Source organism: Leuciscus leuciscus (genome assembly GCF_965113295.1).
Source record: "Leuciscus leuciscus genome assembly, chromosome: 6".
Taxonomy (NCBI): Eukaryota; Metazoa; Chordata; class Actinopteri; order Cypriniformes; family Leuciscidae; genus Leuciscus; species Leuciscus leuciscus.
The window spans coordinates 11968233-11994012 of NC_138730.1; the positions used below are offsets into that span (position 1 = coordinate 11968233).

Below are 25780 nucleotides of genomic sequence, written 5' to 3' on the forward strand. Positions count from 1 at the left end.
AGCAACACACAACTCTGAGCGCTTGTTCTTTATGGAGTTTCTTCTGTAACCCTCTCCTTTCCTCAGCTTCATTTAGACCAGAGGTTCCCAAAAGTTTTTTTGTCAGCCGAACGCTCAGATTTTAATTTAATATTTCAATTTCCACACACATTCGCACGGTAACAACATGCAGGTAAACAGATGGAATATTGAATATATATATATATATATATATATATATATATATATATATATATATATATATATATATATATATATATATATATATATATATATTTATTTATTTATTTATGTTTATTTTATTATGCATATATAGGGCTGCGAGTATTGGGCCTATTGATATTATTATATTGTTTTAACTCTAATTTTAAAAATGTATATAAATTACAATAGTGATTGTGAAACGCAGCATTTTCTGTGTGAACCGAGACGCTGATAACAGCTGAACCCGCGTTACACAGTGTTGCTCTTCACTCTGGAACAAATCAAATGAAGGGTTACTCAAAAAGAGAATTAAAGAGTATATGGCAAGAGTTGTGGACACAGTAAGGAAAGGGAAGACATTTATATGAAATTAACAAGTCTAAATGTGAGAGAAGTTTGTGGCAAAATAAGAGATGACACATATTTGAATCAACCGCTTAATAAAATCGGTAAATTTCTTTCTTTCCCCCCTAAAATTCCCTCTTTCTTTCCTTCTACATCCGTCCCAGTAGGGGGCGGAAATGCGCCAAAGCTGGTTTTCCAACCGCCATTCAATTCAAAAGAAGAAGAAGAGGAAGAAGAAGAAGAAGAAGAGTAGAGGAAGCTAGTTTGGATCGAGACGTTTCAATAATGCAGCGATTCGCATCATCTTAAACTTGAGGAAGACTCAAAATGAGCGGGGAGAACTCCGGGTTTAACAACTCAAATATGTGTGATAATATTGTAATGATGGAGTATATTAAAGTAGAGATTGTGGACATGAGTGATCCAGAACAATGCAGCGTGAAAGATGAAGATACTGATGAACAAAGAGGTTGGTGTCTGTTTTCATCACATCATCACATCATCACACGCTTCTTTACATTTCTCGGCTGTAGTAAGAAGTGCTGATCTCAGGTCAGGGGTGTTACTTGTGCTGGAGATCTACTTTCTTACAAAGTTCAGCTCCACCCCTTATTAAACACACCTGGACCAGCTAACCAAGCTCTTCAGGGACACTTGATAATTATATATATTGAACTTTTATATATAGTATATTATATTGAAATATTTGGACATTTAACACGTATACTTTAAAGATGCTTTTGAATACATGTTGGCTAAGTGCAATATGCATTATTTATTATACATATAAGCTAAGCTATCAGGCTAATTGGGTATCTTTATGTTATGCTGGTATGTAAGCTAACTAATACAGACATTAATGGTCATTATAACGTTGTTCAAGCCGAATTTATCATACCTATTAAAAGTATTATTTTTTGGAGCCAATGGGATTGCTTGGGGTCCTAACAGAGACCCGATTTCGAAGGAGGACCTGATTTTTTTTTTTACCAAAACGTCTTGTCAAATTAGAAAGAATGTAGTCCCGACCTCGTGCCAACACTACACCAGAAAAAAAGAAGAGATGTTGTTGCAAGAGCAACGGGAAGTTATTGTGATGAAAGAATATGAGGCACGTGATTTTTTTTATTTTTTTTATTGACCTGCGCTGATAAATCACTTATAATAAGTAGCCTACTGCAATATTTCATAAAAAAATCAAATAATTTATGTTGAATGCATGATGCCTTTAAGTTGTCTGGGATTACTGCGCGTTCTGGTGTCTGTTTGAAAGTAGGGGTGGGCAATCTGGGCATTGGTACTGTAAAATTTGGTATAGATCCGATACCGATACTTTTTACTTTTAAAAACAAGGCTCGAAATTTAATCTGTGCGTCCTAAACATTTATTTGGGAGCATTTTCATGACCACTTAAATATTTTGTGATTTGTGCTCTTAATGTACCTGTTATTAAGCCAAATAAAAAAATGTGTATTACTGTAATAAGCTGAATTTGCAAACATGAACTTTGCACCAAATTATTACTGGGGAATAGTAATAATAACAGGTTAAGAACAGAAAAATAGAAGAATAATATAAAAATAATAATAGAATAAAAAAATAATATAGTACCAAAACATAATTTCTCCCTTTCCCAGTAGTACTACTACTCTGTTTTAAAAAAAATAAAAAAATAAAATAAGTGCACAAAATGATTACTGAACAAATGTTTTAAAACTTCTTTTCAGTTACTTTTGATTCAGTGTTTTGTTAAGGCACAAAAATAGAACAAAATAAAAATATTCCCTTTCATTACACTTCTGTGCCTTAGTTTATAAACAAATTGCACACACTTGTTTGTGGAAAAACAAAGTAAATAAATTGAAAATAACTAAATAATAATAACAAAATGACTACAAACCTGTTTAATTCTCAATCTTTCGTTTTTAACCCCAGATCCCCTCCTGTGTCCAAAGAAATGTTCCCTGAGACCCCTTTTATGCCCTGTCACCCTGTTACTACTGAGTACAAAGGTTTTTGTTCAGAAATAATAACATGTTTACATTTTTCCCTTTTATTACACTTCTTCTCTGGCTTATTAACTGTCCTGCCTTCGAGAAACTCATTCCTGCAGGAACAGATGAAGCAGTGACTCCCAGGTGTTTCTTGGCAAGGAATGTTGGCTCATTAATTTTCCCCCAAAGTAGTGGTTCTTGATCCTGTGGAATTGGCTTTTCTTTTGAGTACCGGCACATTTCGATTAAGGCATCAGTGCCAAATGCTGCTGGGAGGAGAGGAGCTTGAGGTAGTGGCAGTAGCCATTTCTGAGGCCGAGCATGAGCTTGATTCAGGAGCTGATGTGAAGAGGCTGAGGTCTGGTTCATTAACTGAATTTCCTTTAAGAGATTCTTACATTTGCCATGTCGCGGAACCCAAGGTTTTTAAATCTGGCATCCAGGTAGGCACTGACAGCAAGACCATAAAAGGTTTCGATACCTCTGAAACGACGCTGGCATTATGCGGACATCTCAGCAGCCAAATCGGCACTGAAATTTTAAAAATGTGCCGCTGTTGAGCAGAATCGTAAACACCTCTGATTGGCCATTGTGTTCACGTGCTCATCGGATATGTCTGTGATTGGCTACAATGATCAGCGCTTCAAAAACATGTTGTAAATATACATGTATAAATCGGCGGACCGGTCCACTGATAGACTCCTGCTTGTTCTTTTTAAATGCTCCAGCTCCCGTTTTTTAAAACACTTTCAGACACTTCCGTGCGTTGATCATTGTAGCCAATCACAGACACACAGATTGCGCTCAAAGATTTCGGAACCGAAGTTGTCAGAAGTGGTGACACCTGGGGAATCCCTTTTGAAACTGAAACATGTTTTTCCGTTGATATCTCTCTTGTTACTCTTCAAATGGTTTCAGGGCATCAATGGAGAACCTGACTGTGGTCTTCCTCACTTAAGCACAGTGAGGTCATTCAACTGATTGTATCAGTTTGTGTTCTGGAAACTTCAGTTGTTTCTGAACTACTTTGAGTTGTGCTGTGGTGAAAGAAAGTAGCCTGACTACGTCAGACTTCCTACTTCCGCTAATTTCATTTCGCTCCTGTAGTCAGTCTGAGATAGCAGCCTATCTTTCAGTTTTCCACCGGCCTGAAAACAGCCGGGCCAATCAACGAACAGAGGGCGAGCTGAGAGCCGTGACGTAGACGCTGATTGAACCGTGGATGCGTAGATTTACTTCACATAATCTGCAAAAGTCATTCACAGCCATGTTCACTCCGGTATTTCGCTCGATGGTTTAGTTTTTGCATCATACATGCGTTTACAGTGGAAGTTAGATGCGGCTGAGCATGCGCATAACACACGCCATAACCAAACGTTATGTGATTGGCTTACGGGTAACCAATGATTTTAAACTTCAGACAAGCACCCCCCCGCGAGAGAGAAAACACTTCTCTATTATGCCCTTCCAGACTCTGTATACGAAGCAAAGTGAAGTAGCAGAGTCTGGTATTACCAGGCTAGAAAGAAAGCCACAACACCACTGTATCTCTGCTGGATGTGAAGGAGATCAGGGAGAGCCTCAATGGAGTCTTTAACTACTAAATGTGCCTAACCTGCTTTGTGCCCAACAGCAACAATATCGGCATCATTATCTGTGATAACAGCCTGAACTTTGTCTGTTATGCCCCATTCATCAGTGACTCTTTTTAATTCTGAGCAAATGTTTTCCTGAAAAACGACGGGTTTCTAGGACATATGCTTGCATTTGCCAGTTCTCATCAATAACGAGACGGTTAAATAAGCCTCTGTGGCTCTTGATGTCCACATGTCTGTTGTGAGTACAACACTGTTTGCACCATCTAGAGATTTTTTTCACTCTTGAGCGGCACTCATTCATATTTTCCCTACTTGTAATCCTGAAGCGTGGATCGTGTGTCCTGACAAAATTCCTAAAACCCTCAGAGAGAGAGGTTGCCGGTCTTTTGCAATAATTTCAGCAAGGCTCCTTGTAATATCCATGGCTCTTAGGGAATCACCTAGGTGAAATAGTTTAATCTAGCCTTAAGCCTATCTACATGTAGTTTAAATATAGGAATCCTATAGTGTCCTTTTCACTGGTGACACAAAAGGAATATTCAGCCATTTAAATTTTTCAGGTTTGAGTGTATATATAGATTTCAATTCCAGTGAAATTATTCATTTAGAAAGCATGTTTCAGTGGGCTGAATATATTATTTTATGTCAGAATATATAGTCTATATTTAATCAGTCTGCTATAGTAACAAATGATGACCAATTCAGGGTGAATTACACTGTGAAAATGAACATTAATGCTGAAGATCTGATATGACTAAAATAATACTTTGACCACTGTAGCTACCTGGATATTCTTTGCCTCTCTAAAGCTGAGATGACCGTGGTTTCTTAGTGCTGGTCCGGGGGTCTGTCTGAAGGATTTCTTTCGTTCTGTCTGAGGAGCTTTTTTTTTTTTTTTTTTTTTTAAGCTCGCTTTTTCGTGTGTTTTGATTTGTTTATATAAATTAGTGGTGTTGCCACGGTAGCGAATTGCTTTTCTACATACATCGCAGTTCACAGTGTTTTCATTTACGGCAGTGAAATGGCTCCACACGACGCTCCTTTATTTTCTGTTATGATGCCAACCGTATATGTACTTATGATGCCTGTGAAACTGATGTGAAAGGAGAGGTGTATGAGAAATTGTTCATAACTACACTTATTAGCTTTAGTAGTAAATAAATAAAATCAGTAGTCATAAAATAACTTAGTATCGATATTTTTATTTGAGGATCGATCCTTTCGATACAACATCAGTATCGATGCTTCAGGATCGATCCGCTCACCCCTATTGGAAAGGGCAGATGTATCGAAATGTAATGATGTCCTCAAAGTTTTCAGATCCCTGGAACTTTATAAGATCAGACAAGTGACAGAAGGTTGTAAAAGATTGATGAAACATGTAACTGTTTGTCGCATGATTCCCAGTTATATTCATAAAGCACGTTTACATGCACGATAACTTGCATGCAAACCCATTTATTAATAAATCAGGTTATTTCCTGGTAGTGACATCAAAATATAATAATTTGCGTATCTGATTCGAAGTATTTCATTTGTCGTTTGCAATAAACAAAGCATTTAAAACTGAAGAAGAGTATTGCAACATGCCAGCGGGTAACATACGGCTCATATATTATCCTCTCATTACAGATGCAGCATTTTGACTGAACCAATTCTCCTTCTGCTGCAAAAGATGAGAGCACTTATATACTTTTTTTTTTTTTGGTGAAGAAAGAGTCTGAGTTTGCGCTATATTTCCTCCTCCCTTACTGCAAAACGCTCGCTCTGTCTGGATGCGCTTAAATCCACATTAAAGAAATAGTTCACTTAAAAATGAAAATTCTGTCATCATTTTCTCACCCTCAAGTTGTTTTAAATCTGTAAAAGATATTTTGAAGAATGCCGGTAACCAAACGGTTGTGTTGAGCAGAAGAAAGAAATCCATACAGGTTTGAAACAACTTGAAGAGTAAATTATGACAGAATTTTCATTTTGAAGTGAACTATTACTTTAATGACGCGTTCCTGTGACGTATCATGCATGCGCACTTCAAGACGACAGAAATCCGGTTAATGCATTTACATGCTGGGCGAAATCGACGTAAGGGGCAAAAATCTAAAAGTCGATCAGTTTATGCTGAAGCAATTTATGACCTTTCTCTGATAAATGAAAACGGGTTAATGCATTTACACGATCACGTGCGAATAATTATCACGTGCAAATAATAGTTGGCTTATTAAGCATAATCGTGCTTAATGTAAACTCATTATTTTGTGATCTCTATAATTTTAACACGTTTTACATTTTTTTTTTTTCAACTTACCCTAATCCAATTGTATGACCAGCACTGTCCGCGTAAGAAATGCTACATTAAAAACAAAAATAGCCAGGATAAGCCATGGCTTACTAAGGGCATAGCTAAGGCCTGTAAAAGAAAACAACAACTCTATAGAGTTTATTTAAAGCAAAGGACTAAACAAACTGAAGAAAGGTATAAAATGTATAAAAATAAGTTAATTCAAATAATAAGATCTAACAAAAAAGCATACTATTGCAATTTGTTGGAGCAGAACAAGAATGATACCCAAGGTACCTGGAGGGTTTTGAATGGCATTATCAGGAAAGGGAGAAAAAAGGAAGAATATCCAATTACTTCACAGTGAATAACTCAATCATCAGTGAAAAAAAAGGAAATTGCAGATGCATTTAATAGCTTTTTTGTCAGTGTTGGGCCTAAGTTAGCCAATGGAATTGTGCAATCAAACAATATAAAAGAATTTGAAGAAATTAATATTAAAAATAATTTAAACTCACTTTTCATTGAAAGTGTTAGTGAAAGAGAAATTATGGAAATTGTACATTCCTTCAAGACCAAGAGAACAACAGATGGATTTGACATTGATATGGTCCTCGTGAAAGATATCATTGATTGTATTGTTACTCCGTTAATGTATATATGTAATCAGTCTTTTTTAATGGGTATCTTTCCGAGTAAAATTAAAACTGCCAAAGTAATACCTATTTTTAAAAGTGGAGAAAAGCAACAGTTTACCAATTACAGACCGATTTCAATACTCTCGCAGTTTTCAAAAATATTGGAAAAGCTATTTGTGAAACGACTTGATAGCTTTATAGACAAGCATAACCTGTTAAGCATAACCTGAACATCAGTACGGTTTTAGATCCAATAGGTCCACTTCAATGGCAGTCACTGAACTAGTAGAACAGATATCAACATCTATTGAGAACAGTGAATATGCTGTTGGTGCCTTTATTGACCTTAGCAAGGCCTTTGACACTATAGACCATGCATTGCTTTTAAATAAATTAGAAAGGTATGGTGTCAGGGGCTTAGCACATGCTTGGCTAGAAAGTTATCTAAGTGACCGAAATCAGTATGTACATATGAATGGTATCAGTTCAATGGAGGCAAAAATAACCCACGGTGTTCCTCAGGGCTCCGTTTTGGGACCTAAACTATTTATGTACATTAATGAAATTAGTGAAGTCCTCAACAAATTGCAATGTATCCTATTTGCTGATGATACCAGTTTGTACGGTTCGGGAAAAGATCTTGAGCTGCTTTTGAATTCAGTAGAAATTGAACTTAAGATACTAAAAAAATGGTTTGAAGTAAATAAACTTTCCATAAATCTGCATAAAACGAAATATATTGTATTTGGAAACAAGGTAGTAAACAAACTATGTCGACTCAAAATTGGGGAGGTAGAAATTGAAAGGGTGTATGTAATAAAGTTTTTGGGAATCAATATTGATGACAAGTTAAATTGGAAAGCGCATTTAAATATACTAAAGACTAAAATTTCAAAACTTATTGCTATACTGTGTAAAATAAAAACCTCTGTGAATCAAAACGCATTATATATACTGTACAATTGCCTCATCCTTCCATACCTTAGCTATTGTGTGGAAATATGTGGGAATACCTATAAAACTAATATACAACCCATTTTCTTATTGCAAAAGAAAGTAATTAGAGTGATTAGCTATGCAGAATACCTTGCCCCAACAAATCCACTTTTTATTAGATTAAATATATAAAAATTTCATGATCTTGTTGATGTTTACACAGCAGTTGTGATGTACAAGGCTCACAATCTCATGCTTCCTCACTGTTTACGAGAGATGTTTCAAACCAGAGAATCTAGATACAGCCTCAGAGGAATTGATCTGTTACAAAAACCCATGGCGAAGAGTAATAGGTGTTTATCAGTTAAAGGAGTTGATTTATGGAACATTCTTCTTATTCAACTTAAGCGCTCTAAAACTATTAATGCATTTAAGAAAATGTATAAGTTAAACATTATGGAAAAGTATAGAACACTTGAATGAAGAACATTAGAAAAGTAGTTGATAGTGGATGCATAATATAATCTTGATTGTTGAAGTTTAAGTTCTGTGCTTACATGTTACCATCGCTGGTATAAGAGAAACTGTATAATTGTGTCATCTTTGGATATAGTGTCTTAAGTTGTAAAAGGGGTTAGGCAAAATAAGTCTTGACTTAAGCCTAAACCCCTTCGGTCAGACATTATTTAGCATTTAAATTTCTAATGTACACATTTTGTATTTATCTTTCTAGTGTACTCATTTCGTTTTTTCTTTCTTTGTTTTTTTTTATTTTTTATTATTTTATTATGTACAGGATCTTTGAATTACATGTGACCTAAGATTTGAATGTTCATAATGACCGAAGAAATAAACTACTACTACTACTACTACTACTACTACTACTACTACTACTACTACTTTGCAAAGCAGCTTTGCTGCATGATGGCATAAAATAAAGTTTCCCATGGAAAGCCTAGAAAAGAACTGCATCCTCTGCACTGTTTCCGCCTCATTTTTAACACAAGCTAAGCTTCTTCATATCTTTAATTTGCAAGGCTTTCGGTGTCAGTCACCTCCAGTTATCTTAGCTGTATCTAGTATCTGATATTTAGCTGTATCGAGCAATATCTAGTATTGACCAGATGTGTGACGTGTTGTCTTCTGTTGTTTACATTTGTCCCCTTTGTTTAGTCCTGGTGGAGGTGAAAGAGGAAAGTCAAGAACTGACTGAAGTGGAGTGGAAACATCAGCATCAGGAACCTCATTTCATAAGTGGAGAAAATAAAGGTAACCTTAACGATCACATCAGAATTCACTCTGGAGAGAAGCCGTTCACATGCCACGAGTGTGCAAAGAGTTTCACGTGTAAGAAACAGCTTAGCGATCACATGAGGGTTCACACCGGAGAGAAGTCGTTCGTGTGCCGTTACTGTGATAAGAGTTTCAGTCACAACGGACACCTTAAGGATCACATTAGATGTCACACCGGAGAACGGCCTTACCGATGTGACCAGTGTGGCAAGAGCTTCACTCAAAGAGGACACCTCACCGATCACGTCAGAATTCACACCGCAGAGAAGCCGTTCAAATGCCTGCAGTGTGGGAAGAGTTTCATACAAAAAGGCCATTTGAAGAGTCACCTGAGAGTTCACACCGGAGAGAAGCCGTTCACCTGTCAGCAGTGCGGGAAGAGCTTCACGAACCAAGGAAACCTCATGAGTCACACCAAACTACACTCTGGAGAGAAGCTACACCACTGCTCTCAGTGTGGCAAGAGCTTCTCCGGGGCAGCGCTTCTCAAGAAACACCTGCTGTATCACTTCGGAGAACGGCCCTTCAGCTGTGAGCAGTGCAGCCAGACTTTTTTCTTCGCATCACAGCTTAAGAGACACCTGAAAGTTCACGCGAATGAGCGGCCCTACACCTGTTCTTTCTGTGACAAGAGCTTTGTGTGGTTCCACAATTTAAAAGACCACTACAAAACTCACACCGGTATGAAAGATCATGTGTGCTTTGAGTGTGGGAAGGCCTTTAGCAGAGCCAACTACTTGGAGCAACACCAAAACACTCATACTGGAATATCACCGTACAAGTGTTCGTACTGCGATAAGAGTTTTAAAGTTTCGGGATCCCTGAAAGCACATGAAAGAATCCATACGGGAGAGAATCTGTTTCACTGCCTGACGTGTGGGAAGAGCTTCACTCATTCAGGACACATGAAAGACCACGAGAGGGTTCATACCGGAGAGAAACCCTACAAATGCCCGCAGTGTGGCAAGTGTTTCGCCACATCGAGTAATCTACAGATGCATAAAAAACAGCATTGTCCAAAGTTGTTACAGTGAGCAAAGTTCATCCTCAGGTCCAAACACTTCCATGTTTTGATTAAATAGTTTTTTTTAGGGCCCTGTGATTTCTGTGATGCGAAATACATGGCTGGGAATCGAGTTATAAAAATGAAATTTATCATATAACATGGAATGTCTAAGAATTTGGCACATTTTGGATGAATAAATCAGGAGTGTTGCTGTATACTTAAACAAATCGCCAGTGTCTGTGAATATCGAATCACAAAAAGACTATTGAAATCTGAAATCTGCATGTTCCGCGTCTCTCAACAACACAGTTTCTTGAAAAATATATACATTTTAAAATGTTTAATGGCTAAAGCTGCTGCAGCATGAATCCATTTTCCAAACAGTTTTTTTGTCTTATCCTGAATCACTACGGTACACCTATAATAAGTGTTTATACTGGGACTATTTTAGACTGGTCCAGTATCCGCGTGACTCGTCATAGACATAAACAGAGAGAAGTAGATCCGGCTACAATGTTCGCAAGACGCATGCAGTTCTGTTTATTAACCACTAGAGCACCAAAAGTTACGCACTGCAGCTTTAAAGTCTTATGAATTTAATTGATTAGACATGCTTGTTGATTATTAAAATTTATTAAAACCATTAATCATGAATTGATTTGAGTCTTACAATTTCGGTTATTAAAGGGTTAGTCCACCCAAAAATGAAAATTCTGTCAGTAATTACTCACCCTCATGTTGTTCCAGCCCCGTAAGACCTTCGTTCATCTTCGGAACACAAATTAAGATATTTTTGATTAAATCTGAGAGCTGGATCACTCCTCCATAGGCTTCTATGGGGATCGAAACTTGCCGGCCCAGAAAGTTAGTAAAGACAATGCATAGGCATACTTGAACATAGTCCAAGTGACTACAGTGGCTCAACCATAAGTTTAGCAAGCAATGTTTTGGAACAACATGAGGGTGAGTAATTACTGACAGAATTTTCATTTTTTGGGTGGACTAACCCTTTAAGAAAGATGAAATCATTGCGCTCTACTGAATCAGGTTGCGTCGATCCATGTAAATTGCATAAATTTCAAGAAAAAATGGAAAGATCAGCACTCCTAAAATTAAAATGTAATAAGATAAAGAAGTGCAGATCTTTCTTTTCTTTTTTTCTTGACAATAACTTCAGTTATCGGACATGATTACTAAAATTGTATTTAACCATTGTAATGGAATCCAGAACAATTAAAATAGAGAAACATTTTTAATTTGGGAACAAATTCCAGCTGATTTCATAGGGTCCTATTATTGTAGATCCTAAAAGTAATCCATAAGACTCTGACTGTATTCGTCTGAAAGAAGAACGTCATATACACCTAGGATGGCTTGAGGGTGAGTAAATAAAGGGTTAGTTCTCCCAAAAATTATCCCATAAAGTTCAGTTTTATGACTTCAATTAATTAGACATGATTAATAGAATGTCATTTAACCATTAAAATAAATGTAAAAAAATCCAGAAAAATGTAAATGGGGAAAAAACTGAAATTGTGAAAAAAGAAAAACTGAAAAAAGAAAAAAATAGCTGATTTTACAGGGCTCTAGTTTTTTGTTTGTCTTTCAGTAAAATGTTTAATTTTTTTTTTATTTTTTTTATGATTTCTGATGAAGTGTACAATACTCTTATCCAGGTCCATTGTTCTCAATTTAATGTTTTTCTGATAAAAATAGGGAACATGTTTCACTGTGACAAGTTTTGCACACTACTGCTACCATTTGAAGCATTCTCCTCATAACCACTGCTGTGTGTGAGACAGGCCTCGTGTTCATGGACATCTCGGCCTGTTTCATCTTTGTGTTTGTCTTTTCGTTTATAAACCTTGCTTTATTTTTTTCTTTTTCTTTTTTTTTACACTGAATTCTGATTTGTTGTCTTTGACTGCCTCTTTAATAAACTGATGCATATGATTTTCTATAAATGTCGTCTGGTGTTGCTGTATGAACCAGGAGTGTCCAGTCCTGCTGCAGCTGATTTGAGTTCAGCTAGTTAGTCTAGCTAGTAAATCTGCATGGCTATAACATAAAGGTGAGAAAAGACTATTAATTTATGTTGAAAAATACTTTATATTTTAAAAACGCCTGCTATAAATTATTTTATAATTGGCCAGTTAAAAATATGATCAAAATTTGGGTAAAATACTTAATGAATATTTAAGTGATTTAAATTGATTTCAGTCATAGTTTTAAATGTAATATTTCTGTGGTAGGTCTTCATAGTGTCAGACTGAAACTCTGGAACAGTAATGCAGCAACAAAATCTAAACATTTTGAAAAAGTAATTAATAGAAATAAAAATTAACCCAAAGTGCTAAAATTTGAAGAATCACCATGATGTAATCACCTTTAAATGGGGGATGATATATTATTTATGTGATGACCAATATAGTGCTCAATATCAACTTTTTGATAAAGGTAATTAAAATAAGAAATCAAGCATTCAAAACATTAAAGAAAAGTTTTGAATTGGAAAATGTACAAGAATGCCAGAGACTAAAAGTAAGTTATAGGAGAACAATTAAAACAGCGACAAGAGAATACAGGAGGAAATATTGCACAACGATTGGACGAGAGACTAGTTTAAGTGGAATATTTTAAAGAAAATGTGTGGTAAGGGAAAATATTCAACCATTCCAGTGATGGTAGAAAATGGTTCAGAATATATAAAAGAAAAGGATAAAGCCAATTTAATTGGTAAGACATTTTCTGAAGTATACACTTTGAATATGAATGAGGAATATTATAATAAAAGACAAGAAATTTTAGAATACACCAAAGAAATCAATGGAAAACACACTAGAGTTTGACATAAATTAACTAAATAGAGCAATTAATGAATGTAAAAATACAGCACCGGGAGAAGTCCAAATATCTTATATCATGTTCAAACATATTTCAATAGTGTAATGGTGGTGACCCGATAAATAAGATAGCATAAATACCACCAGTTACATACATCAACACAAATCCAAAAGAAATTATCACAAAGGACATAGGTGTAGGATTTAGAAATATTTTTTTTGTATTTCACACAAGAAAGAAACCAGAATTTAAAAAAACACCTTAAATTCTCACTCTTGGTTAATAACCACAAACAAACAAAAACTGCAACAATATAATAATAATAATAATACATTTTATTTGTAAAGCACTTTTCATAAAAGAATCTCAAAGTGCTACAGAGACCATATTGAACTAATTAAAATCAGAAAAAAAAAATAAATAAAAACAAGTGATAAAATACATAAGAAAAAACAGCTAAAAAGAGGAGTTTTTAGTGCAGAATGAAATTAGCAAAGCCTAAGCACAACTTAAGAACGCCTGCCTAAACAAAACAGTTTTAAGCTCTTTTTTAAAAGTGTCCACAGACTGGGGTTTTCGCAAATGTTCAGGGAGGGAGTTCCAGATGCGAGGGGCAGCAGAGCAGAAGGCTCGGTCTCCCATGGTGCGGAGTCTTGAGCGTGGATGATGGAGGAGGTTTGTGCTTTGGGACCGGAGGTTACGGGTGGATGAGTGAGGGGTAAGGAGGTCTTTGAGGTATTGCGGGGCGTTGTTATAGATGCAAAGGTGGGTGATGAGGGCAATCTTGTATTGAATTATTGAGGTTATGGGGAGCCAGTGGAGGTTCTGAAGAATTGGAGTGATGTGTTCGTATTTGCGGGTTTTCATCAGAGTTCGGGCAGCACAGTTCTGAATGAATTGAAGTTTTTGAAGGTGTTTATTTGGTATTCCGATAAGCAGGCTGTTACAGTAATCAAGCCCGGAGGAAATTAAGGCGTGGATGAGTTTTTCTGCGTCAGAGAAAGTGAGGAAGGGGCAGAGTTTTGAAAAGTTTTTGATATGAAAAAAGCAGGTTTTGTACAGATATTTGATGTGATTTGCAAAGGTCAGTTGTGGGTCCAGCTTCACACTGAGGTTGGTAACAGTAGTTGAGAGGGGGATGTCTTGACTGGAGAAAGAGATAGTGGTTATGGGTGATGACTGGACCTGATGAGGGGTGCCGATTTGTATGGCTTCAGTTTTAGAGCTGTTCAACTGGAGGAAATTATGACTCATCCATGCCCTAATCTCCTCCAGGCAGTTAGAGAGGGCTAGAGATGATGGTGAAGAGGGAGCAGAAGATGATGAGGGAGCAGATAATGATGTAAGGACCGGGGTAGAGCATAGGTTTGAGTCGGTTCACAGGTATAACTGAGTGTCATCAGCATAACAATGAAAAGAGATGCCGTGTCGGCTGATGACACGACCCAGTGGCAACATGTATAGAATGAAGAGCAGGGGTCCTAGGATAGATCCTTGGGGGACACTACAAGTGACAGAGGCTGTTCGGGACCTGGCAGATCCCAGGCGGACGTACTCTGTCCTGTCAGCAAGGTATGAAGTGAACCAGTCCAGTGTGGAGTGACAGAGACCAACGTCAGTATGGAGATGGCTTAGGAGGATATGGTGGTCGACAGTATCAAAGGCCGCTGAGAGGTCAAGGAGAATGAGCAGAGAGGGGGATCCAGAATCTGCAGACATGAGAAGGTCATTGGTTACCCTCAACAGTGCTGTCTCTGAACTATGGGCAGTACGAAAACCAGATTGGAATGTTTCAAACAGTGAATGACGTTGTAGATGTTCCTGCTGTGCAGCAACAGCTTTTTCAAGCACCTTGGACAGAAATGGAAGATGGGAGATGGGCCGATAGTTAGAGAGGCATTCTGGGTTGAGGTTGGGTTTCTTCAGGAGAGGTTTGATAACGGCAGTTTTGAGTAGGGGTGGGACATGGCCAGAGTTTAATGAATGGTTTATTATTTGTGTGATGAGAGGACTAATGGCCGACAGGTTTGATTTGATGAGTGCTGTAGGGAAGGGGTCCAGGGGAGAGGTGGAAGGCTTCATCTTTTTGATGAGACCCTCGACTTCAATCTGTGTGACTGTAGTGAAAATGCTGAAAAGAGGAGGTTGTGAGCAGGCAGATGGCAGAGATGGAGCTGGGGAGCCAGAAAGCTGAGACCGGATGGAGTTGATCTTATCTTTGAAAAATACAAGAAACCTGTTGCAGAGTTCTGCTGTGGGTTCTGTATGGGTTTGGTTTTTGGTATTGAGGAGATGATTTATGGTGGAAAAAAGCTGTTTGGAATTTCCTGGACTGTTATTGATGATGTTGGAGTAGTAGATGGACCGGGCTTGTTTAAGGGCCGCTGCGTAGGCCTTCTGGGGATGTTTGTTGGCTAGCTTGTGTACCACCAGGCCAGATGATTTTACACGCCTCTCAATGGCACGGCCACCAGCCTTCATCTTGCGCAGTTCATCCGTGAACCAGGGGGCAGAACGGGAGAAAGACACAGTTCTTGTTTTGAGGGGGGCATGTGTATCCAGGAGGCAGTGAAGAGAATAGTTGTAGTGTTCAACTGATTTGTTGACTGATGGATGGTTGACTGAGGCCAGCAGTTTGAGATCAGAGTACAAGATGGCAGGGTTGATGTTTTTTGTATTGCGAAAATAAATATCACGTTTAGGCTTAGGGAGGGGTGACGGGTTGGAAATGTCCATGGAGATGATGCTGTGATCAGAAACGCCCAGGTCATATACCAACAGATTTTTGATGGAAGGAGAGTCAGAAATAACCAGGTCTAAAGTGCGTCCCCTGGTGTGAGTAGGAGCATCAACATGTTGTGTGAGATTGAGACAGTCCAGTACATTTAGAAATTCAGCTGCCAACGGGGAGGAGGGATTGTCAATATGAATATTCATATCGCCAAGTATAATATTATTGGAGGATAGAGAGCAGAAGGAGGTGAATAGGTCATGAATCTCTGCGATAAAGGATGGGTGAGGTTTGGGTGGCCGGTAGATCAGTACTGCATTTATCTTGGAGGGGGGTTTTGATTTGAAAGCCAGATATTCAAAAGAGGACACATCAGGTAGAGACAGAGGAGAAAGCTTGAGAGCGTCTCGGTAAATTACCGCCATGCCACCACCTCGACCAGTGCAGCGAGCCCTGTGCAGGTAACTGTATCCAAGGGGACAAGCTTCATTTAATGATGAAAAAACCTCAGGTTGATGCCAGTGAGGCACATCAGGTCAATATCTTTCTCAAGAATATGATCATGTATCAGGCTAGATTTATTTGACAGGGACTGGACGTTAAAAAGTTCAGTTTTGATGTGGGATTTATGGTCAGTAGACCTCTGGATGGGGCGGAGCAGGCTGAGATCCACTCCTCGCCTTCCATCATACACAGCGTGCCGTAGTCTCGCGATGTTCCCGGCGATATTCCTTACCATGATGGCAGTGCACTGATGACAGGAAGGGCAGCGGACGAGACGGGGCCGGCATCGGGAGGCTGGATGTAAGTAAACTTTCTCCGCGAGTTTCCAGCTTTAAGCTGCGCTAAGGTCCCTCCGAGGAGAGACTGTAGGCATACGGCGCAGGTGATCGGGGATATCCGCCAGCACCGGTGTTAGCTGGTTGAACAGAGGGCGATCAGATGGCAACAGGGTCTCTGACCAAGCCCTGAGGTCGAGGAGGGTTTGGCGATCATATGCCAGCAGAGCGGATACATATCGGAAGGCAAAAAGTAGTACGAGCAAAACAGACTCGACAGCAAAGGAGCGAGGCGGACGGCTTGCCAGGACGGGCGCCATCAACGACCCCGAACATCGAATATTCGAAGCTTCAGAGAGCAAATCTTTGAAGTATGGTCAATGCTGCACACATTTCCATTTCAAAGACCACAGATTCGGGAGTTCCATACTCTCATGAACAAGATCGGATTTTTGCAGAGGAAAAAACTGAAATGTCAATTTTTGTTTTGGGGCAAAAAAAAGAAGCAAATAGAGTAGATAAAATTAAGTAAAAAAAAAAAAAAAAAAATTACTCGCTGCTCATTTTGAGAGGACCCATACTACGGGATAAAGGATGCGTGTGGAAAGTGCAGAGGTGAATTGTGTGAGTCCAGTAAAACCTTCAGCAATGGTGAACTCCTGTTTGCTGGGGAATGGAAACACCAACAGGTTCGATAGTATGGAAGCATATGAGTAGCAATATTCAATTTGAAATGTAATATGCAAAATGACAATGCAATATTTAAAATGTCAATGCATTCTGTATTTAAATTTACATTTTCCATTACCATTTATGCAACGTTTGGTGCAAAATGAAAATTAAATGACATCATTTACATTTGCCATTTCATATACTCGTTTTAATATGTAAATTGAATACTATTTTAATGCTTTATAAGTAGCAAAATTAAAATGAAAATTTATTACAGAAATGATTAGATATGTGTAACATGTTCAAGCAAAAACTGTGGCAAAATGATCATTCAAATGTTATTTTTCTTGATTGCATTTACACTCACAGTCAAGACACTTGCATTTTCATTTAATGTCCCGCAATGAATGTAGCAAAATTCAATGTGCACATTGAAAATGCATTCCGAGCCGATCACGTCTCCGCCCTGTCAATCACTGCATCAAGGTGGGGCTTGAGTTGCGTTGTTGGGGTATTACACAGAAGGTCAAGAAGGTTCAAGTAAGGGAAGTCAGTTCCACAGCTTCTCCGAGAAGCTGCCCAAGCAATAGAGCGACAAAGTGCAAATGCTGCCCCTTCAGAAAGACCATCGTCCAGCTTAAGCATGACGCCTCCGGATCGAAGTGGTGGGACACGAGGTAAGTTGGTAGAAAGAGAAGAGACAAGGTGTCTGTCGTCAAACGGTTAGGCCTAGAGTTGCCAACTTTCACTCAGGGTCTGGACTGTGGAGTGTATTTGACGATCACACTCTTACGTGACCATAGAGCGTCTGTACGAAAGTACAGACCGGACACCCCGGCTTTACCTGCGGTCACACTACTAGACTTTAAGCAGGCAAATATAACCAAAAAATCTAAATAGTCGATCCAAAACGTTAAAATATCACACCTGCAAAACGTTTTTTATTCTTTTATTTCAGGTAACTTAAAGGTCATGTCGTGACATCGATCTTTCATTGGTCACGTCATACGAATTCGCAATTCAGAGTTTACCAAATTTGAACTTTGAAATGCAGCGAAATTCGAAACTTCCTCGCGTGATCTCCCCCACTCGCATGTGTTTGAATGGAAGTCAGTTGGCAACCCTGATATTAAACAGTCCATTTATTAAAATACCAAAGACTAACATATACATTTAATATTTTATGACCATTTTGTTGCAGCAGAAGTTTTACGATTATTTGCACCATACTCAAATTCACGGGTTCGCGTGCCTAAACGTCCCAACACTGCTGGACCTTCAGCAAAAAAACCTAAAAGTGTGTGTGTGATGGATTTTTAATAGATAAGATAGTAAACTATCTTTTAAAACTAACCGTGTTTCAAACTCTAAATCTGACTTCCCCTTCTAGGTCTAACATTCTAACAAACTTTGGACACAATGTACCAAAACGTTATCAACTGAACTCTTAACCCTTTACAATGATATTTTTGCTTATGCCAGTAACAGAGGGTAAAAAGGTGGAGGCTTGCAGGAACAACATTCATATGCTTTTGAATTTTAAATGTATGTTTCCCCTTTGGCGAAAACTTGTGACTTTGGTTGTATGAGTGTAAAAATAACAAATACAGGGCTCTCAAGAATACAGGGCTCTCCCGCCACACATTGTATTTCTCATGCGGAAAAACTATTTATAATATATTTAATATGCCGCAGCGCCCAACATTTCTCTGGCCGCGCCGCTCTCACTTGTTTGACACAAATAGTGACAACTTGACTGCTGTTAGAGAATTTTTCCCAGATAATTAGCATCAGTTTTTCATGAGTGTCTGTAACTTAGCCAACAGTTTTACAGCCTGTTCACTGACAACACCTGCTCAGAACAAGTAGTCTAGGCCTAGTCATATTTTCGTTATCACACGATGACTGACATATTGTCACATTATAAACATCTCTCTCTCTCCAAATAGGCTTAATAATTTTATTAGCACTAAATAAATTAAAGTGTATTGCATAGTCGATGTTATAAGTCACTTTTAAAATCATGTCTTTTATAATTATATCCTGGCCATGGATGCATTAATCATTGCATCTGTCTTTCTCTTTCAAAGATGTCAGGTAAAAAGCAATTAAGCATCCTCTCATTCGCCCTGAGAGGAGAGTCCCCTAAAAAGGCCAGGTTAGAGGATGCTGGCCCAGAGAAGGTTTGCGAAAAGGCTAGGCCCATTAGAGGAGGAGACAGAGGAAGAGACAGTGCAGGTGGAAGGCAACAAGTCCAAAAATGTCACTCTTGTCTGTCTTCAAAACTTGAGAGCCCTGCAAATATGGGAAATGAAACTGGACAGATGTCTCGTTTTCAAACCTTGTGATTAACAGAAGGGTTTGTCTATGAAGAACCAATCAAATTGTAGGGAAATTGTGTAATGTATCATGTCATTTTTGCCCATTCTCTTTTTCTATAAAAACTGTTGTATTCCTGTTTTCTGGTGCAATTCTCTCTGAAATTTGTCTGAGATCCTCCGGCCGTGCTTCTTCTCGAGGGGGATTATCTGAGAACTGCTCGGGATCTTTCCCGGCCGTGATTAAAAATGTAAAGGACCTTTGCTGAAGTCTGTCTGTTTATTATTGCTGCGCAGTAAGTTAGTTAGGGAAGCAAGTTAGTTAGGGGAAAAATTTAGAGTATAGGACTATACTCAGCTGACGTTGATGTGTAGACACGCTAGAGTATAGGATTAGCACCCAGCCGACGTCGACTGTAGACGTGCTAGAGATAGACTAAATGTCGACTGTAGACGTTCGGGGACGTCGATTGTAGACGAGACCCAGGTAGACTTAGGTCAGGTGCATAGAAGAAAAATCTACCACGTGTGTCCTACACCCATCGTTTTTTTTTTTTTTTTTGCCTATCCAAAAGAAAGGAATGTGAGGTCCCAAGTCCCTCAGTGAAAAACAAATTAGAGAGGGCAGGAATAGGAGAGAAGAGTATAACCTTTCTCCTATTTTGTTTTATTTTAGTTTGTTTAGTAATGTGGTTTTTATGTAAATTATATGTAATCTGTGTTAAAAACAGGAGATGCTGCATTAGGGGATGGAGTAACACGGCACTTTTTCTCATTGATAATGGAAAGGCTCCACAATGGATTTGAACTTGACATTGGCAAGTTACAATTTTCAGAATTTAGTAAGTTAAGGAGGATTGGATGAGTTGGAAGGGGAGGGGTGGGTAGGTTCGAGAAACTGAGACAAATGGTGTGGTGAAGGTGGGTTCAGTGTAAATATACAGACGGGGAATGAGCTGATTAGTTGAGGCGTGGCCTTGCTCCCGAACCTCAGTTAACTTGTTAACTACATTAAAAGGTGTTCATAAAGTTAGTATACAATTTGAACAGTTGAACGTATCTTGGACATACCATTTCTTTGACCTCCACTTTAGTTAGGGTAATACAAAGGGTAGGCAAATACAGGATGTCATACATTTTAAGATTTTTTTTTAATATATATATATATTTTTTTTTTTATAAGTATGAGCATAGCTAATTGAAGGGTTTATTAAGAATGGTCATCTGAGGGCATTTTTCTTGTTATAAATTTACCAGATAACTGTGGCAAAACACTTTTATTCAACGGAGAAGATGATCGCAAGGTTCCTTCGACATCTAGAGCACTTTTGGATGGTGACCTGTTCAGAGTTGTGGGAAGAATGATTGGACATTCATTTACAAGTTGTGCCCTTTGTATGTATACTCTGTCTTTTGTCTCTGTCTTATGTATTTTTTTATGTGGAAAAATATACATTTTAACAAATTTAAGTCTTACATTTTCACAATTTGTATAAATCATAGATGGAAAGCCAGAATGAATTGAATCCGAACGAAATGGACAGTATCAACATTCTGGCCATCAGTTGGGACCTGCCAGTTGTCAGCAACATCAACAGAAGATGGTTGGCAGAAACCATTCTCTACCATGGGGTATGTATTATCTTATTTAAAGGTGAAAGCTGTTAACTGCAGTTGGATATGCTACTTGCACTGTCTACAACTACAAAAGAAAAATAATCTTCACGTAAGTCGTTAGGAGGACAAAAGTTTATCATGGTATTTATCATGGCTTGCATGGCATTTGTCCTATTTGTATGGTTTATGGTTATTGGTTAAAGTTATTGGTCGACGTGAAAAACAGATCTCACAGCTGCGGAGACAACTCAAAGATACTGGTGTTTTGAGAATGATAAAAGAACAACCCAGTTTAGCTGCAGTACTGTGTCCCAGATCTTCTGCACTAGTGCTGGAACCAGAGGTCTTTTCTACTTTATTTTTTTTTTATTGATACTTGCAGTTTTATTGCAGTTTCTAATAAAACACTGGGTAGTCGAATTAATTACTGAATCATTTTTGCTGCCCTGTGTTTAGGCTTGTATTCAATGCTGCTATCTTTGTATTAGATGATACTTACGAACCTGACAGTGATGAAGATGAAGCCCAATTCAACCTGGAGCAATCTTGTGACGTTACTGCCTTCTTGCATGAATATATTCAAACAGGAAAAAAATTATAATTGTGCTTGTACATTTAAAAAAAAAAAAGTTTAATGCACGTTCAATGTTCAGCAGCAGATGGTTGTATGTGTAGGAATGATGCAATGTAAAATATTGTGTTTGACCTGAACTGATGCAGGATCACCTGCTGAACTGATTTGAACAGTTGCTGGCCTTGTCTGAGTTGTTACATTTAAAATTATTCATGAACTGATGAATGCATGTTTGGTAAAAAAATGTAATGACGTGTTTGCCGTCTTCAGCATTTTCTTTTGTTTTCGTAAATAAATAAATAAAAAAAATTTTTTTTAAATGCATGTTCTTGAAAGGAACTTTCCCAGTTTTGCATTGTTTGAAATTCTTACGAGTTAAATGAAGTTAACATAAGAATAAATTAAATACAAATGTTAATAAGAAAACATTACTCTTGTTTCTCACAAAGCCTTGCTGCAGTTCAGGCATTTCATACAGTTACAATAAACTCACCAAAAGAATGTCAGTTCATGGTGTCAGTCCTCAATGCTCAAAACAAGAACATCTAATATCTCAACATCTCTGTCTGTTGTGCCACTGTGGAATTATAAACATTCACTGTGTCATTTAGTGGAACATCCCGGTTGGGAAGTCCTGCAATCTCCTCTGCAGTGAGCCTGTGTGGCAACTGCACATCTGGGATTGAAATGCTGTTTGCATCTTCCATGGCATGTGGTCCATCCCAGTCAACACCATAGTCCTCATCAACCTTAAAAAAAAAATACAAGGGCATATGCATTTACCAAAATAACAAGCATTTATGTGCCAGCAAGGCATACATTTATTGTTCTGATGTTATGAGTAAGGACATTCAATTTAATAATTTACATCAATTATGTGTTAATAAGTGTGCCTCCAGGACAGGGTTTGGAAGCACTGGTTTAATGGACCAGCAGAAGAGTAAGTGTTAATTGTTCTTGAGTTTAAATGTGAAAACATACAGTCCCTAAATCATCAGCAGCATCTCTGTTTTGCAGCCAAAATTGATATGGAGATCGACCGTTCTCAGTCCGTGCAAGTTCCATGCTTCTTTAAAAGCGTTAAGCTAATGTTGTAACTGGGGGGAAAAGGTCCAATGCAGAGCAAAAAGGTGGATCTCATCATCAGAGTTCAACAGTCCAGTCACTTCCAAATGGTAAAACAATGCGTGGAACAAATCAAGGACTTGTGTGTATACATCTCGCCAAAGACGTTCAATCCTAAAAAGAAGATAATAAAAACAAGTGTCACACTATGAACACTAAAATTCATAACCTTTTTATAGATCAAAGCCATATCTGTGCATTTAGATTTTAATTTGACAGGTGTTTGAATAGTCTTGACCACGGGTGTCCAATCCAGTACCTGGAGATCTTCAAAGTTCATCTCCAACCCTGATCAAACACAACTGACCCTAATTAGGCTAAGCTAATTAAGATCTTCTGGAGCACTTGATAATTACAGACCGGTGCGTTTGATTAGAGTTGGAACTGAACTTGGCAGGTAGGCAGATCTCCAGGACTGCGTTCCAGTCCAAAATTGTCATGCCCTTCACTCGCTAACTTCCCTCCGTCTCGTTCACTCGGATGTGCGTCATTGCTTACGTTGCACGAGTGCTCACTTACTGGTGGAACCGGAACTCGTGCATAATGTTTAAATGGAATGCCTTAAGCCCTTGATCACTTGTTATGGAGGTTGCCGTGGAGACCGTGGTCGCTCTTTCTTTAGGAGTGGTGTCACTTTGCAGAATTATTTGGCAATTTCTGCACCTGAAAAGACAATGAGTGATGCAGTCCCAGATTCAGGTTGTTTGTTTGTAACAGTCTAGTCTTGAATCTGTAATAATTTCAATATTGTTATTTCTATTTATTTTGAACCACAACTGCACCCATTAAAGAGCTATTTGTCCCTGAACGGACATCTTGTGAGTCGTGACTGTTTTTTTTATTGTTTTTTTTAGCTTTTAATCAATCATCAACATAACCTAATCTAATTAATGTATTTATCATTAACTATCCTATTATAGTCATTAATTAATAGTTTAATTTATTATTTATTAATTTATTATTATTACTATTATTATTAGGTGCACTATATTGTTGTTATTGTTATTTTTTGTTCATATTATTTAAACAAAATATTTATTCTTCCAAATTCAGGACCAAATGCAAATTGCAAAGGTCAACCCCAGTGTCCCAGTACTTCAAATTTACTTTGAAGAAATTGTGGACACAAAGACTGACTTCAGACTGTCTTTAGATGCCATATCTATGTTGGTTAGTTAGACTACATTAAAAAGAGGCATGGCTGGAATCCTGTAGTTGAGGTGCTTGTGTTTCTCTATTTGCTTGGGCATGGGGCTTCTTATAGTGTTGTGTCTCGTGTGTTCTCCATTCCAAAGACCAGTGTCTTTCGGATCGTCCATTCAATTGCCTTGAAAATTGTAGCTCTACGTACCAAGTGTATTCAATTTCCTAAACCTCAGGATTTAGACAAAGTTGGATAAGGATTTGCCAGACTTGCCCATAGCAATTTCTTCAAAAAGTGTGTGGGTGCCATTGATGGATGCCATGTTAGAATAAAAAAGCCTGTTGGACCAGACGCACAGGATTACTTCAATCGAAAGCTTGTTGAATAATTCTTACAAATTTAAACAATAAGCAGTTAATGTAGTTACATGTATTGTGTTGTTTCATCTCAATATAACTATTATAAACTGCTTAAGTGACTAAGTTCACTTACAGGTGTAAAGTGCTTTTCCCTCCATCATCTGTGCAAGGTGTCAGGTGTGGATAAATGAAGTGCTAGCGCTGTGAGTGCGAGCTGCTGATATGACGCCACAATCGTACTGCATTGTGGGACATATAGGTGCCTGAAGTGTACATATAAAGTAGACTCGCTCCCTCGGTCAAAATCGAGGGAACGAGGGTCTGTCCATATAAACTTCCCTCGTCCACTTCACGGAGTGGAACGCACTTCAAAATGGCGGCTGGGATTCCCCTGAAGGGAAGTGCTTAGGGAAGTTTGCAAGTGCGTGTCTTAGGGCGTTTTTCCACTGGGTTCGTTTGCTGCGGTCCGCACCCCAGTGCGCTCGTTCCCGGCGCCCCCCGCAGCGTTGGTCTGGTTTCACACTCAATTAGTTGTATCGAACCCAGGTGCGTTTGCAGTGATCTTACGTCATCGCAAACGCACACGGAAAATGCATGGATAATACAACTCGACTGAGCATAGCTGTAATTTGTCTGTTTTTTTGGTGCTATTATGCACAACATAGTGAGAGACATCACCTCTTCAGTGTCCCACAACGTTCCCCTGCCACTCATGGTTGTCGTGTGTGAGGAAACAATGATATCGACAGTGATACGCATGCGCGGGATACTATACTTCCTGAACAAGCGCGCACCCGAGTCCGTGTTGCTTGCACATTAACGCGAACCGCGCCACGGTTCGGGAGCAACCGAGCTCAGACCACCTCCTCCAGGTAGTCTCGGGTTCGGTACTCTAGTGCGCACCCGGGTCCGATGACAGCGTTCACATTAGCGATTTTTCATGCGAACCGTGCCCCAGTCCGCACTAAACTGCCAGTGTGAAAGCGCCCTAAAAGTGGACTGGAACGCAGCACAGGAACAGGAGACTGGACCACCTCCATGGTGCACTGTAAATATAATTATAAAATATTTAAGTTAAAATTATTGTAGAATTTACAGGCAAAAAAAACCAGTTGCCTGTAAAACTGTTGTATATTGCTGTAAAATTGAGAAGTACAAAACTGTAAAGCAATTTTACAGCAATTAACAATAGTTTTAAAGGACTTTATTGACACCTTTTTTGCCAGTAAATTGAACTAAAGCTTGATGATCAATGTACTTTCCTGCAGGACAGCCATCCCAAAGTATACCTCCAGATCTACTAAAGCTTGGTTCAGGGATCAGTC

The 25780-nt window shown here is 38.5% G+C and overlaps 1 protein-coding gene and 1 long non-coding RNA gene across 2 annotated transcripts; both read left to right on the forward strand.

Annotated features, from left to right (window-relative positions):
* The first annotated feature begins 770 nt into the window (after positions 1-770).
* Positions 771-12256, forward strand: LOC309500351 (uncharacterized protein). Its single transcript, XM_082171928.1, has 2 exons — positions 771-1018; positions 9167-12256. Exons 1-2 carry the CDS (start codon positions 877-879, stop codon positions 10318-10320), a joined length of 1296 nt encoding a protein of 431 aa, XP_082028054.1. The 5' UTR covers positions 771-876; the 3' UTR covers positions 10321-12256.
* Positions 12257-20912: 8656 nt separating this feature from the next.
* LOC309500273 lies at positions 20913-22167 on the forward strand. Its single transcript, XR_014206526.1, has 3 exons — positions 20913-21031; positions 21140-21268; positions 21742-22167. It is a non-coding gene; the product is annotated as an uncharacterized lncRNA (long non-coding RNA).
* Positions 22168-25780: the final 3613 nt, after the last annotated feature.